Here is a 13,069-nt window from a genome sequence, read left to right on the forward strand (position 1 = left end):
GAATCATGATTTGTGGTTTATACAAAAATATAACATGAAACTTCAGTTTAGTGGACCCATATTTGAAAAAAAAGTTTGCAGTTTGGAGAATGATTGTGTACGTGTAATATTTTAAGTTAAAATGTTTGAGATACGGATATTGATTACCTGCTTTAGCCAACTTTTGGGAATAGTGACCAGGCTTGATTACTTTGGATGGGAAGTTTTTTATTAATATATTTTTTCCAGACTTACAATGCAAATTATTCTTATTGTTATACTTAGCTAAACATCATTTAGAAATGATATATGATTACTTCATTATAAGTGGTTATAATTAGTTTCTAATGCATTAATTCATCACGAATTATTTTCTCTTTTGAAAAATTTTGTATAATATATGATTCTGAAGTATATGTTTGTAATGCTAAGTTTTAGAAAAGTTATTTTCCAAATAGTTATTATATTTCCTTGGTATGTATTAGACCTTTTTAATATATTTTATAGGGGGACCGTAGTTTATTTAACCAGTAACACTGAATTTCTGACCCGGTGCTCTGAATTCAAACTCTGGTAGAATCATTTGAATAGCTACTGTTCTGCAGAGGCACACTGCCTTGCTTATTCTCTCAGCTCGCATCTATTGAAGACCTGAGGTAGAGGGCCGTTGGCGGGGGTGTGGGAGTGCCGTCAGCGGAGCAGGCCTGGGGCTGAGAGAGTAGCTCAGGGCCAGCGGCCCGGGGACGTGGGGCTCGGGGGCTCTGAGGACGGCGGTTAGTCTTGCCGGTCTCCCTGTGACTGTGGGGAGACAGGACCCGCGTGGTCTTGGGAGCTGGGAAGGCCTGTGGATGTGCAGCGACCTAGAGCATCCCAGGCCTTTGGGCCTCTCGTCCCAGCAGGCAGGCAGGCAGGCTGGCTGCTGGGCAGAGGACCTGGTCTCTTGTGGAAACCGCCGTTGGTCACGGGGGCGGGCTGCGGCTTGATGAGGGTCCCTGTGCTGAGTGCCCCACGTGGGCCTTCAGACGTGTGCCCTTTGGGTGTGTGCCTGAGCCCGCATCTGCTCTTGGCCGCCTCTCAGGGAAAGAGTGACGTGCTCTCCGTCCATCTGGGACGCGGCAGCTTCAGAAGCAGTCCGATGTCCACTGTCCACCACGTGGCCAGCATGGCGTGGACTGGCCGCGGGCTTGATGCTGAGAGACCGACGGCCTTCTTCCCCTAAGGGTTGGTTCCTGCGGCCTCAAAACCCGCCAGTGGTCACAGGCTTCCTTCTCTGGAGTATCCAGCACCCCTCGTGACCTCAGGGCTGAGTGCTGCTTCTCCCACCCCGGGCTGTGGGCCAGGCTTTGCCAGTCTCCAGTGACATGAATCCTCCCCAACCTTCCTACGTGACTGGGTCACCCCCCGACTCACCACGTCCTGTGACTTTGCAGCCGTGAAAGCGGTGGCTCCGTTTGGGCCTTGGCACCACACTTGTCTGTGATGTCTCCCGTCGCCGCTTGTGCGTGTTTTCTGCAGAAGCCCGCCTGGAGGGGGTGCACGCACCGGGCGCCCCTCTGACCCACTCTCCGGGCTGCGGCCCTGTATCTGGTGGGCTTCTCTTCCGGAAAGCAGCACCTTGGAAGAGGGCTTGAGGTTTCTTGCTTGTTAACTAGTTTTGTGGTTGTCGCTGTTTGATTCATTTTAGAAATGGGAGTCCTCTGGATCTCGTGTCTTTCAGACCCATTGAAACAGCACTTTGAGCTTCAGCGAGAGTCCTGGCGTCTGCTGTCAGGAGCCTCAGAATAGCTCTGCTGGAGCTGGAATGCCTCTGCCTCGAAAATAAACCACTGGGCTCCACTCCCCAGGCCTCCTGTTTTGCTCGCAGCTGAGTTCGAGTCAAAACTCAGCTGCAGATTGAACAAAGACTTTCCTCCTTCAAAGCCCACCAGTTAGAGTTAAAAGGCTTTGCAGCTGAACCCAGAGTTTAAACAGCAGATGCCACAGCTTGGGCTGCAGTTGGGACTGTCGCACTCTTGTCATCTCTGAGTTGGAGGATCCCAGGGCCCTCTGAAGGCCTCCACTTTCGAGCTTTTGAAGTGGCAGTTTGGGGGTGGTTGGCTCTTCCTGCTGAGTGCGCCTGTGCTGTTTCGGGCTGCGATGGCACTTGGCCTGACTCCTGCTGGTTACAGGCACATGGCCAGTCCCCAGGGCACCCTCGGGGAGCATCTCTGAGTACTCCAGGTCAGGAGGCTCTGGAAAATCAACACTCCTCCTGCCACTGGGGGGCACTTTGGCCTCTGGCCTTTGATTTGATGTGAGGTGAAGGCTGCGGTGGTTTAATAATCCTTCCTGATTCAGTAACCCATCAGGAACCTCCCTCCCTCCGCACTTGGCGCTCCTGATGGGCAGATGGTGGCAGCGTCCCCAGGTGTGGCCCTCTGCTGTGTCCCCAGGTGCCCTGGACTCCTGCTGTGCTGAGCCTGCCCGGAGGAGCCCCGTCTCCTGTCAACGCCTCTGCTTATCCGGCTGGGCGTCGCCAATGGCATTGCTGCATGGGGAGCGTCTGTGTGGCTTTTTCCGTAGTTTTTATTTGTACTTATGGCGTAATATATAAATGCCCATCGAAAGAAATTCAAATAAGACACATGAAGTTTAAGATCCCTTTGATTTCAACCACCCCTCTCAGCCCTGACCTGGCTAGGTTATGTTCTATAAATATGCGTGCATATTGGTGCCTTTCTTTAGAAATGAGAAGTGGAGGTGCAGTTTTGGGTGTAGAAGTGGACACTACATTTGAGCTCTTTCTCTGAGTGCCTTCGGGCCTGCTGACTCGGGCTCCGCTAAGAGGGGCAGGTGCACTTCAGGAGCATGGGGTCTTGGCACGCCTCCCGCTTGCAGTGCCGGCTGAGACCCTGCCCGCGGGCCATGTGGTCACTAGGGTCTGAACAAATGAACGCCCCCTCCCCGAGACCCAGAAATCAGCGTCGCCCCGTCCCCCCCCCCCCCCTTCCTGCTGTGTGGTCCACACAGAAGATGCTGTTCCTCCTCCTCTCTGCTCCACTCTCGGCCCTGCAGAGCTCGGCGAGCCAGAACGGAGGGAGGCGCTCGCGATTGTGACACTGAGCGTGCCTGCTTGCCCTCTGCCCGGGTCAGGGCACAGGGGCAGAGGCCTGGGCCCGGGGAAGGGCGTGCAGCCCCTTGGCCCCCTGTGCTGTGTGGAACCAGCCCCCTGACACCTGACTTGGTGAACAGGAGAGGAGCCAGAGTGAGCGCAGCGGTCCAGGCCCTCACAGGATGTCGTCACGGGATGTCCCTGCGCTGTGGGGCTGAGATGGCTGGGGGCTCTTTGGAACGGACAGGAAGATGCTTTCTGAGTGGTGTTCGGGCTCCCCTGACGGGACTGGCCACTGGCTCTGGATGACGGCATTGCACCTGGGGCTGAGGCGTGGCTGGAGGCCGCCCAGAGAGTCTGCCTTGGCCTTAGGCGGTGCCCCTGCACCGCCTCCTCACCGTGCACTCTCAGCGGGAGCAGCTCCCTGCCGGCTGGGCGAGCCGCAGCCCCTCTGGGGACAAGCTGCGGGGGCTCGTGTTTGCGAGGCTGGTCGAGGGGGAGGGGTGGCTTGGAGGGGTGGAAGAAAGCCCGCTGCCTGCTTAGTTTATTCAGACGTGGAGCCAGGCCCCTGATGGTTTGCTGAAGTAGCTGCTCAAAAGTTCCAGCGGATTTGGGGTCTGACGGCTGCCACGAGCTGTAGCTGGAGGGTGTGAGACCTGGCCGCCCAGTTGGCATGGCCGCGTGTGGGTGGCCCCAGCCCGCAGGTGTCATGGGAAGATGCAGGTGCCAGAGCCATCACGGGAATAGAGTGTGTCTGAAGGAGAGCATTTTAAGTTCATTTTTCTCTTCATTTGACCATTCCCAATTTTCCCTCATTATTAAATGGTTACATTTCAAATTATCTTTACTTCAAAGGAGAATGGAGGGCCTTGGTTGAGAGTCAGCTTTCTGTGTCACTCTAGTTCCTGGCTTTGTGGGGCTAGTTTGATTTAATAATAGTTTGCATCCTCCTTTGACTAACATAGAAAAATACAAGACAATTTAAATCCCTTTAAAATGTTAAAAAAATCCCTTGGCCTAAAGGGGTTTACTTGTTTTTCTTGCTTGCTTACTTGCTATCCAAGGTCGGAAGGCATGAAGAAGCTCTGAGGAGAATGGGGATCTGGCATTCAAGGCTGGTTCAACCCCTCCTCTCTTAGATTTCAGTTTTTCAAAGGTCTCCTGCTGGTGAGCATTTTTCAGTGTGTTATCTCATCCACAGAGCTGGCTTGCATTTAGGGCAGAGTAAGGGTAGAAATCTTGGCATCTTGCCTCTTGTTCCTCACACATCAAGGCCGTGTCCTCACAAAATGTGCAGGAAAGGGTGTTTCTTCTGGTGGCCGGGGGGGCCTGCATGAGGCGGTGTGAAAGGGAGAGTGCCTAGACCTCCCTGCCGGGGGGAGTGTGGAGGACAGAGGCCCATGTGGGGGCGGGCTGTAGGCTCTGCTCCGTGCAGGGGCTGCGATGGGCTTTCAGGATGTATTGCTGGCATGCGGGAGCCTTAGGCTTCATGCTCTAGTGATGGCAGACCCCGGAGGCCCCGGCTGGTCACAGGGAAGATGGTCCTGAGCAGCCTCATGATGAGGTGTGGAGAGGCTTGGGGGCTTCTTGGAGGAAGTGACAGTTGTCCTGAGACCTCTCCTGTGAGGATGACAGAGGCCTGAGGCGGCTGAGGGAGGCGCTCTGCAGGCCCAGGGTTAACCATCACAGATATGCGGGGAGCGGATGGGTTGGCGTGTCCAGGCAGCAGAGGAAAGTCCAGCGGGAGGCGGAGAGGCCCCCCCAGGCTGGGTGGCCTGGGGTCTGTGGGCTCTGGACATGAGGCGCAGCCCAGCAGGTTTCTGTGAGCGGCCCTCGGGCAGGCATGACTGCAGGGGCGACTTCTGCAGGAGTGGGGAGGACTGGGTGCTGTGCTGGCTCTGGGGGCTGGGAAAGTGGCCTGTGGGTCCTGAGCGGCCGCCCCTATGGAACCCTGGGCTTGAGCCCCAGGCCTCCGCTCTCCTCCATGTGGTGCCTGATTATAGTTTTGATTTGTGTTGCTCTAAGGATTAGAGTCCCTTGGACTGCAAGGAGATCCAACTAGTCCATCCTAAAGGAGATCAGTCCTGGGTGTACATTGGAAGGACTGATGCTGAAGCTGAAACTCCAATACTTGGCCACCTGATGCGAAGAGTTGACTCATTGGAAAAGACCCTGATGCTGGGAGGGACTGGGGGCAGGAGGAGAAGGGGACGACAGAGGATGAGATGGCTGGATGGCATCACCGACTCGATGGACATGAGTTTGCGTAAACTCCGGGAGTTGGTGATGGACAGGGAGGCCTGGTGTGCTGTGATTCATGTGTTTGCAAAGAGTCGGACATGACTGAGTGACTGAACTGAACTGAAGAATTAGTGATGTTGAGTGTCTTTCTCTTTTTTCTTAATGCCATGTTAGCTCCATGCAGGGGTCAGTAGTCTTTGCTCTCCACTTCATGTTCCATTTCTGTCTCTCGCCTCCCTTCCTCTTTGAAGACATTAAAAACAAAAACCCTGTTTTTTGACATTGATGTGTAGTTAATTTACAGTGTTGTTATTTCAGGACCATGCTGACACAGTGTCCAGCAGAGTGGTACAGTTATACGTCTCTGTCCTTTTCAGATTCTTTCCCATCATAGGTTATTACAAGGCACCGAATGCAGTTGTCTCTGTTACACGGTACGTTCTTGCTGTGTATCTGTTTTATTCCTAGTAGCATGTATCCATTGGCTTCCCTGGTGGCTCAGATGGTAAAGCATCCGCCTGCAATGACGGAGACCTGGGTTTGATCCCTGGCTTGGGAGAATGCCTTGGAGAAGGAAATGGCAACCCACTCCAGTATTCTTGACTGGAAAATTCCACGGATGGAGGAGCCTGGCAGGCTATAGTCCATGGGGTTGCAAAGAGTTGGACACGACTGAGCCACTTCACTTGACTTCACTTCATGTATCCATTAATCTCATACTTATCCCTCTCTCCCCCTCCTCCCTTTGGTAATCATAAGTGGTTTTTTTGGTATGTCTATGAGTCTCATTTCTGTTTTGTAAATGAGTATATTTCTATCATTTTTTTTTATTTAATTTTTTAAAGATTTATTTATCTTTATTTTTTCGTTGCACAGGGTCTTTGTTGCTGTGCATATGGGCCTTAGCTAGTTGCTGTGGCGTGTGAGCCCCTCACTGTCGGCTGTGGCGTGTGAGATCCTCACTGTCGGCTGTGGCATGTGAGATCCTCACTGTCAGCTGTGGCGTGTGAGATCCTCACCGTCGGCTCTGGCGTGTGACCCCCTCACTGTCGGCTGTGGCGTGTGAGCCCCTCACTGTCGGCTGTGGCATGTGCGCCCCTCACTGTCGGCTGTGGCCTTAGCTAGTTGCTGTGGCGTGTGAGCCCCTCACTGTCGGCTGTGGCGTGTGAGATCCTCACTGTCGGCTGTGGCATGTGAGATCCTCACTGTCAGCTGTGGCGTGTGAGATCCTCACCGTCGGCTCTGACATGTGACCCCCTCACTGTCGGCTGTGGCGTGTGAGCCCCTCACTGTCGGCTGTGGCGTGTGCGCCCCTCACTGTCGGCTGTGGCGTGTGAGATCCTCACTGTCGGCTGTGGCGTGTGAGCCCCTCACTGTCGGCTGTGGCGTGTGAGATCCTCACTGTCGGCTGTGGCGTGTGAGATCCTCACCGTCGGCCGTGGCCTGTGCGCCCCTCACCGTCGGCCGTGGCCTGTGCGCCCCTCACCGTCGGCCGTGGCGTGTGAGCCCCTCACCGTCGGCCGTGGCGTGTGAGCCGCTCACCGTCGGCCGTGGCGTGTGAGATCCTCACCGTCGGCCGTGGCGTGTGAGCCCCTCACCGTCGGCCGTGGCGTGTGAGCCCCTCACTGTCGGCCGTGGCCTGAGATCCTCACTGTCGGGTGTGGCGTGTGAGATCCTCACTGTTGGGTGTGGCGTGTGAGATCCTCACTGTCGGCTGTGGTGTGTGAGCCCGTCACTGTCGGCTGTGGCGTGTGAGATCCTTACTGTTGGGTGTGGCGTGTGAGATCCTCACTGTCGGCTGTGGCCTGTGAGATCCTCACTGTTGGGTGTGGCGTGTGAGATCCTCACTGTCGGCTGTGGCCTGTGAGATCCTCACTGTTGGGTGTGGCGTGTGAGCCCCTCACTGTCGGCCGTGGCCTGTGAGATCCTCACTGTCGGCTGTGGCGTGTGAGCCCGTCACTGTCGGCTGTGGCGTGTGAGATCCTCACTGTCGGCTGTGGTGTGTGAGCCCGTCACTGTCGGCTGTGGCGTGTGAGATCCTCACTGTTGGGTGTGGCGTGTGAGATCCTCACTGTCCGCTGTGGCCTGTGAGATCCTCACTGTCGGCTGTGGCGTGTGAGATCCTCACTGTTGGGTGTGGCGTGTGAGCCCGTCACTGTCGGCTGTGGCGTGTGAGATCCTCACTGTCGGCTGTGGCGTGTGAGCCCGTCACTGTCGGCTGTGGCCTGTGAGATCCTCACTGTCGGCTGTGGCGTGTGAGATCCTCACTGTCGGCTGTGGCCTGTGAGATCCTCACTGTCGGCTGTGGCCTGTGAGATCCTCACTGTCGGCTGTGGCGTGTGAGATCCTCACTGTTGGGTGTGGCGTGTGAGCCCCTCACTGTCGGCCGTGGCCTGTGAGATCCTCACTGTCGGCTGTGGCGTGTGAGCCCGTCACTGTCGGCTGTGGTGTGTGAGATCCTCACTGTCGGGTGTGGCGTGTGAGCCCCTCACTGTCGGCCGTGGCCTGAGATCCTCACTGTCGGGTGTGGCGTGTGAGATCCTCACTGTCGGGTGTGGCGTGTGAGATCCTCACTGTCGGCTGTGGTGTGTGAGCCCGTCACTGTCGGCTGTGGCCTGTGAGATCCTCACTGTCGGCTGTGGCGTGTGAGATCCTCACTGTCGGGTGTGGCGTGTGAGATCCTCACTGTCGGCTGTGGCCTGTGAGATCCTCACTGTCGGCTGTGGCGTGTGAGCCCGTCACTGTCGGCTGTGGCGTGTGAGCCCGTCACTGTCGGCTGTGGCGTGTGAGATCCTCACTGTCGGCTGTGGCGTGTGAGATCCTCACTGTCGGCTGTGGTGTGTGAGCCCGTCACTGTCGGCTGTGGCGTGTGAGATCCTCACTGTCGGCTGTGGTGTGTGAGCCCGTCACTGTCGGCTGTGGCGTGTGAGCCCGTCACTGTCGGCTGTGGCGTGTGAGATCCTCACTGTCGGCTGTGGCGTGTGAGATCCTCACTGTCGGCTGTGGTGTGTGAGCCCGTCACTGTCGGCTGTGGCGTGTGAGCCCGTCACTGTCGGCTGTGGCGTGTGAGCCCGTCACTGTCGGCTGTGGCGTGTGAGATCCTCACTGTCGGCTGTGGCGTGTGAGATCCTCACTGTCGGCTGTGGCGTGTGAGCCCGTCACTGTCGGCCGTGGCGTGTAAGATCCTCACTGTCGGCCGTGGCGTGTAAGATCCTCACTGTCGGCCGTGGCGTGTGAGCCCCTCACTGTCGGCCATGGCCTGTGAGATCCTCACTGTCGGCTGTGGCGTGTGAGCCCGTCACTGTCGGCTGTGGCGTGTGAGATCCTCACTGTCGGCTGTGGCGTGTGAGATCCTCACTGTCGGCTGTGGCCTGTGAGATCCTCACTGTCGGCTGTGGCGTGTGAGCCCCTCACTGTCGGCCGTGGCCTGTGAGATCCTCACTGTCGGCTGTGGCGTGTGAGATCCTCACTGTCGGCCTGGCGTGTGAGATCCTCACTGTCGGCTGTGGCGTGTGAGATCCTCACTGTCGGCTGTGGCGTGTGAGCCCGTCACTGTCGGCTGTGGCCTGTGAGATCCTCACTGTCGGGTGTGGCCTGTGAGATCCTCACTGTCGGGTGTGGCGTGTGAGCCCCTCACTGTCGGCTGTGGCCTGTGAGATCCTCACTGTCGGCTGTGGCGTGTGAGCCCGTCAGTGTCGGCTGTGGCGTGTGAGATCCTCACTGTCGGCTGTGGCGTGTGAGATCCTCACTGTCGGCTGTGGCGTGTGAGATCCTCACTGTCGGCTGTGGCGTGTGAGATCCTCACTGTCGGCTGTGGCCTGTGAGATCCTCACTGTCGGCTGTGGCGTGTGAGATCCTCACTGTCGGCTGTGGCGTGTGAGCCCGTCACTGTCGGCTGTGGCGTGTGAGATCCTCACTGCTGTGGCTTCTCTTATTGGAGCACAGGTTCTGGGCGTGTGGGCTTCAGCAGGTGCAGCTCTCGGGCTTAGAGTGCTGGCTCAGTGGTTGTGGCACACCAACCCAGTTGCTCAGTGGCAGGTGATCCTCTGGGACCAGGGATCAGACGGGCATCCCTTGCACTTCAAAGCACACTGTTAAACCACTGGGCCCCCAGGGAATCATCTGTCACTTTTTAGATCCCACATATAGTGACATCATATATACAGTACTTGTCTTTCTGTGTCTGATTTGCTTCAGTTAGCATGATAAGCTCTAGGCCCACCCATTTTGTTGCAGATGGCATTATTTCATTCATTCTTGGTGGTGGTGGTGTAGTTGCTAACTTGCGTCTGACTCTTCAGACTTCAGTGAGTACTCTATCCTGCAGGCTCCTCTTGTCCATGGCATTTCCCAGGCAAGAATACTGAAGTGGGTTGCCGTTTCAGCCCAGGGTTCGAACCAATGGCCCTTGCATTGCAGGTGGATTCTTTACCTCGGAGCCACGAGGGAAGCCTTTCATTGTTTTTTATGGCTGAGTAATATTCCTTTGTATATAAATGTACCACATCTTCTTTACCCATTTGTCTATTGATGGACATTTAGAGTGTTTCCATGTCTTGGGTATTGTAAATATGCTACAGTGACCCATTGTATATATGTAATTTTTCAAATTAGAGTTTTCTCTAATCCCAGTCCCAGGAGTAGGTTTTCAGAATCACATGGCAGCTCTATTGCAGTTTTTTTGCATTTCCACCAGCAGTGTGGAGGGTTCCCTTCTCTGCACACCCTCTCCAGCATCTGTTATTTGTAGACTTTTTGATAGTGGCTGTTCTTACCGATGTGAAGTGGTGCCTGATTATAGTTTTGATTTGTGTTTCTCTAAGAAATAGTGATGCCGAGCATCTTCATGTGCCTGTTGGCACCTGAATGTCAAAGGCGTTTTGTGCGTGCTGTCCTGAGCCTGGCGTTGGGCTGGGGGAGTGGGCTCAGGGTGGCCTGTAGCCTCAGGTCCCTGTCTGTGGAATGGGAAGTGCGCAGCGGGGCCACTGCGAGTGCCAGCTGACCGCTCACCTGGAAGTTTTCACACCGGAGGCGCTGTGCCCGCGGTGCCTGTTGCTCCACTGCTGCCGTCCGCACGCGTGGGGCCTGCGAGGAGGAGAGGAAGCCAGCGTGCCCTGGGCACCGTCTCTGCGGCCGCCGGCAGGCACTGCTTCTCCTCATTCACAGCCTCTGCGTGGCCGTGGTGTGACGCGCCGACTCGGGTTTTACAGGCAAGGGCTGGCACAGGTGACGTCCCCGGTGTCACCCGGCCGGCAGCCGGCTGCGCCGTGAGCCCCACACCCGAGGCCCGGGGCCTGACGGGCCCGGACGCGCCCCGCTCTGGAGTCCGCCAGCGGCCTGCCTGGCTTTGGGCCGCTGCCGGGGTCAGAGCCCGTCTCCTGCAGGTGCAGCCCCGCTGACCCCTGTGTTTGTGCTCCCCAGGACCCCAGAGGACCTGTCCAGGTTCATCGTGGAGCTGCAGCAGCGCGAGCTCGCCCTCAAGGACAGGAACTGCTCCATCACCAGCAGGTAGGCCTGCGGTCGTGCTGGTCCAACAGCATACTTGCCCTGGAGAGGGCTTGCGGGCGAGCGCGCCCCCGGCTGGGGCGGCTGCGCCTCCCGTCCCCGGCTTCGCGGAGCAGGGCAGGCACAGTGGGTGCACGGGGTCCCTCGTCCTGCCCCGCCGCGCCGAGGCCGAGGCGTGCGGTCTTCCAGACGCTGCGACCCATCGGCCGGGGGCCCTGGGGTGGCCCCCCAGCCCCACGCAGCCCAGGGGTCTGGCCAAAGGCGTACTCACATCATTCACTGTTGAGGAAATTCCAGGGATTTGCAGAGCTCTGTGCCGGGAAAGGGGAGCATGCCCACGTGTCGGCCTGCTCCTCACTGACAAATGCGCGGGCCTGCCCACTGCTGTCCGCCTCCGTGCCCCGGGGCCCAGGGCAGGCTTCCCTTGTGTGTGCAGGGTGGCTGCCGGCGTCCTGGCTGTCGAGTCAGAGGCAGGAGAAGAGGCCTCTTCCTTTTTGGAACCAGGAAACCTTTGCTAGGACCCTCACTGCTGGCAGACTCTTCCTGGTCACTCTCCCTGCCCCAGACCAGGTCACCCACGGAGGATGGGGTTAAACTAGCCGGTTCCCACTTAGAGTCACTTGAGGGTGGACAGCTGCGTGAGGTCAGCTCCGCCGGTGAGTGAAGTGAGTGAAGGGCTCGGGGAGGCTGAAAGGATGCTGACCAGGAGGGACCTTGGACGCTCGCGCTCGCCCTGATGGGCTGGAGGGGATGGGTCTGTGAGGTCAGCCTGCGGGCCGTGGTCACCCCCTCAGCCTCACCCCCGGTGCAGACTGTGTGTTAATAGTTTATTAATAACCAGAGGAAGCCTTTCTTATTTTGGGGGCTGATGTCACTTTGAAAATTGGCTTTTAGAAGCATCTAGTTATGTTGGACATAATCACATCAATTTAGTTTAAAAACCTCAAATGATAAAGATTGCCTTTTGCTTTCAAAGTTGCTGTCAGATAAAACGGGCATTAAAAGTGATTTGAAATTAAAGCTGTAACATTTTTCCAGGCGATCCTCTTTATTTTACTTTGAATTTGAAACAGAATGAACTGTTAGAGGAAAGGGAACTTGTCTGCATCTTTCTCCTGCCAAACTGTGAGGCACTTTCTAAAGTTACCTGCTTGAGCAGCAGCAGGAAAGTCAGCCTCTCAGAGCTGTGTCGTTCTGGTCTGTGGTCCTAGATGGTGAGTCAGTCGTCCCATCTCTTCTGTGGGGTGGGTTTAGAAATGGACTCGTATTGCAGGGAGTGGTCCACCACGGAGGGGAGGTGGTCTGGGGGATTTGTAGCCCCTCGTCCACCTCTCAGGACCCTTGGGTTCCCTCTGATAGCCAGTGCAGCTGCCCCGGGAGCAGGGGGTCAGGGGCCTCCTGAGAAAGAGCTTTGCCTCCTCAGCAGGGGGGCAGCCTGCCTGACGGGTCCCACAGGTGAGGGGAGGGGAGGTGTGGCGCCTCGGCCATGGGGCCTGGGCTGGACTGGCGGCCAGGGCTGGGGTGCCCTCGGCCCTATCCTCACTCCTCGGACAGACAGTCTTGACGGTGCGCCCCCCCACCCCCCAGGAGCACGTCTCATGTGCCGGCACTGAGCATCGTCCCCTTCCTGCCAGGGAGGTCCCCCTTGTCCGCTGACAGAAAGTACGGGAGAAGCCCTGGGAGCAGGTGAGGCTCCTACCCTGTCTGCTGGTGGTGGAGTCACGTGCAGGCCCCTGTAAGGAGGTGCCAGGCTGGGTCCTGTGCCCCCGAGGCCCTGGCTAAGCCGAACGGAGGGCCGTGGGCAGTGCCGTGCTCACAGGCGGCAAACCGACGTTGCCGTGCTGGGTGTGTTCTGCGTGGAGGCCAGGAGACCTCGTGAGGCTGGAAGGACTAATGTCACTTCCTCAAGTCTTTGAAGGCAGCTGGGCAGAAATCCAAGCGAGATGAGGAGAGGCACCTTTGCAGGAGAGCGGAAGCCTGGGCTCTGCCCGGCCCCAGGCCGGTGGGGTTCTGGCTGGAGGGCTTGGGGGCTCTTCTGAGGATGAGGCGAGGTGGCGGGAGGAGCCTCGTCTTCAGCCGCGCTCAGGAAGCACTAGGTGGTATAAGGTGTCACCGGGCAGTCCTCTGTGGCCGTAGGACGGGTGGTCTTGAGTTCCAGTTGACGTCCTGCCGGGCGGCCTTGGGGAGAGTTGATGTTGGTGAGCCTTTCTGTGGGCAGGGTGCCTTGGCCCACGGGCTGGTCTGTCTTCCACA

The 13,069-nt window shown here is 57.1% G+C and overlaps 1 protein-coding gene across 5 annotated transcripts in view; it reads left to right on the forward strand.

The window, feature by feature from the left end:
• MAD1L1 (mitotic arrest deficient 1 like 1) overlaps window positions 1-13,069 on the forward strand; it is a 230,999-nt gene that overhangs the window by 39,931 nt on the left and 177,999 nt on the right. For all 5 annotated transcript variants that reach the window (XM_070460540.1, XM_070460539.1, XM_070460542.1 and 2 more), the window contains one exon: window positions 10,733-10,819. In XM_070460540.1, the coding sequence (XP_070316641.1) occupies window positions 10,733-10,819 (87 nt within the window). The remainder of the gene's footprint in view (window positions 1-10,732; window positions 10,820-13,069) is intronic.

The sequence above is a fragment of the Odocoileus virginianus genome, chromosome 33 (assembly GCF_023699985.2).
Source record: "Odocoileus virginianus isolate 20LAN1187 ecotype Illinois chromosome 33, Ovbor_1.2, whole genome shotgun sequence".
NCBI classification, from domain to species: Eukaryota; Metazoa; Chordata; class Mammalia; order Artiodactyla; family Cervidae; genus Odocoileus; species Odocoileus virginianus.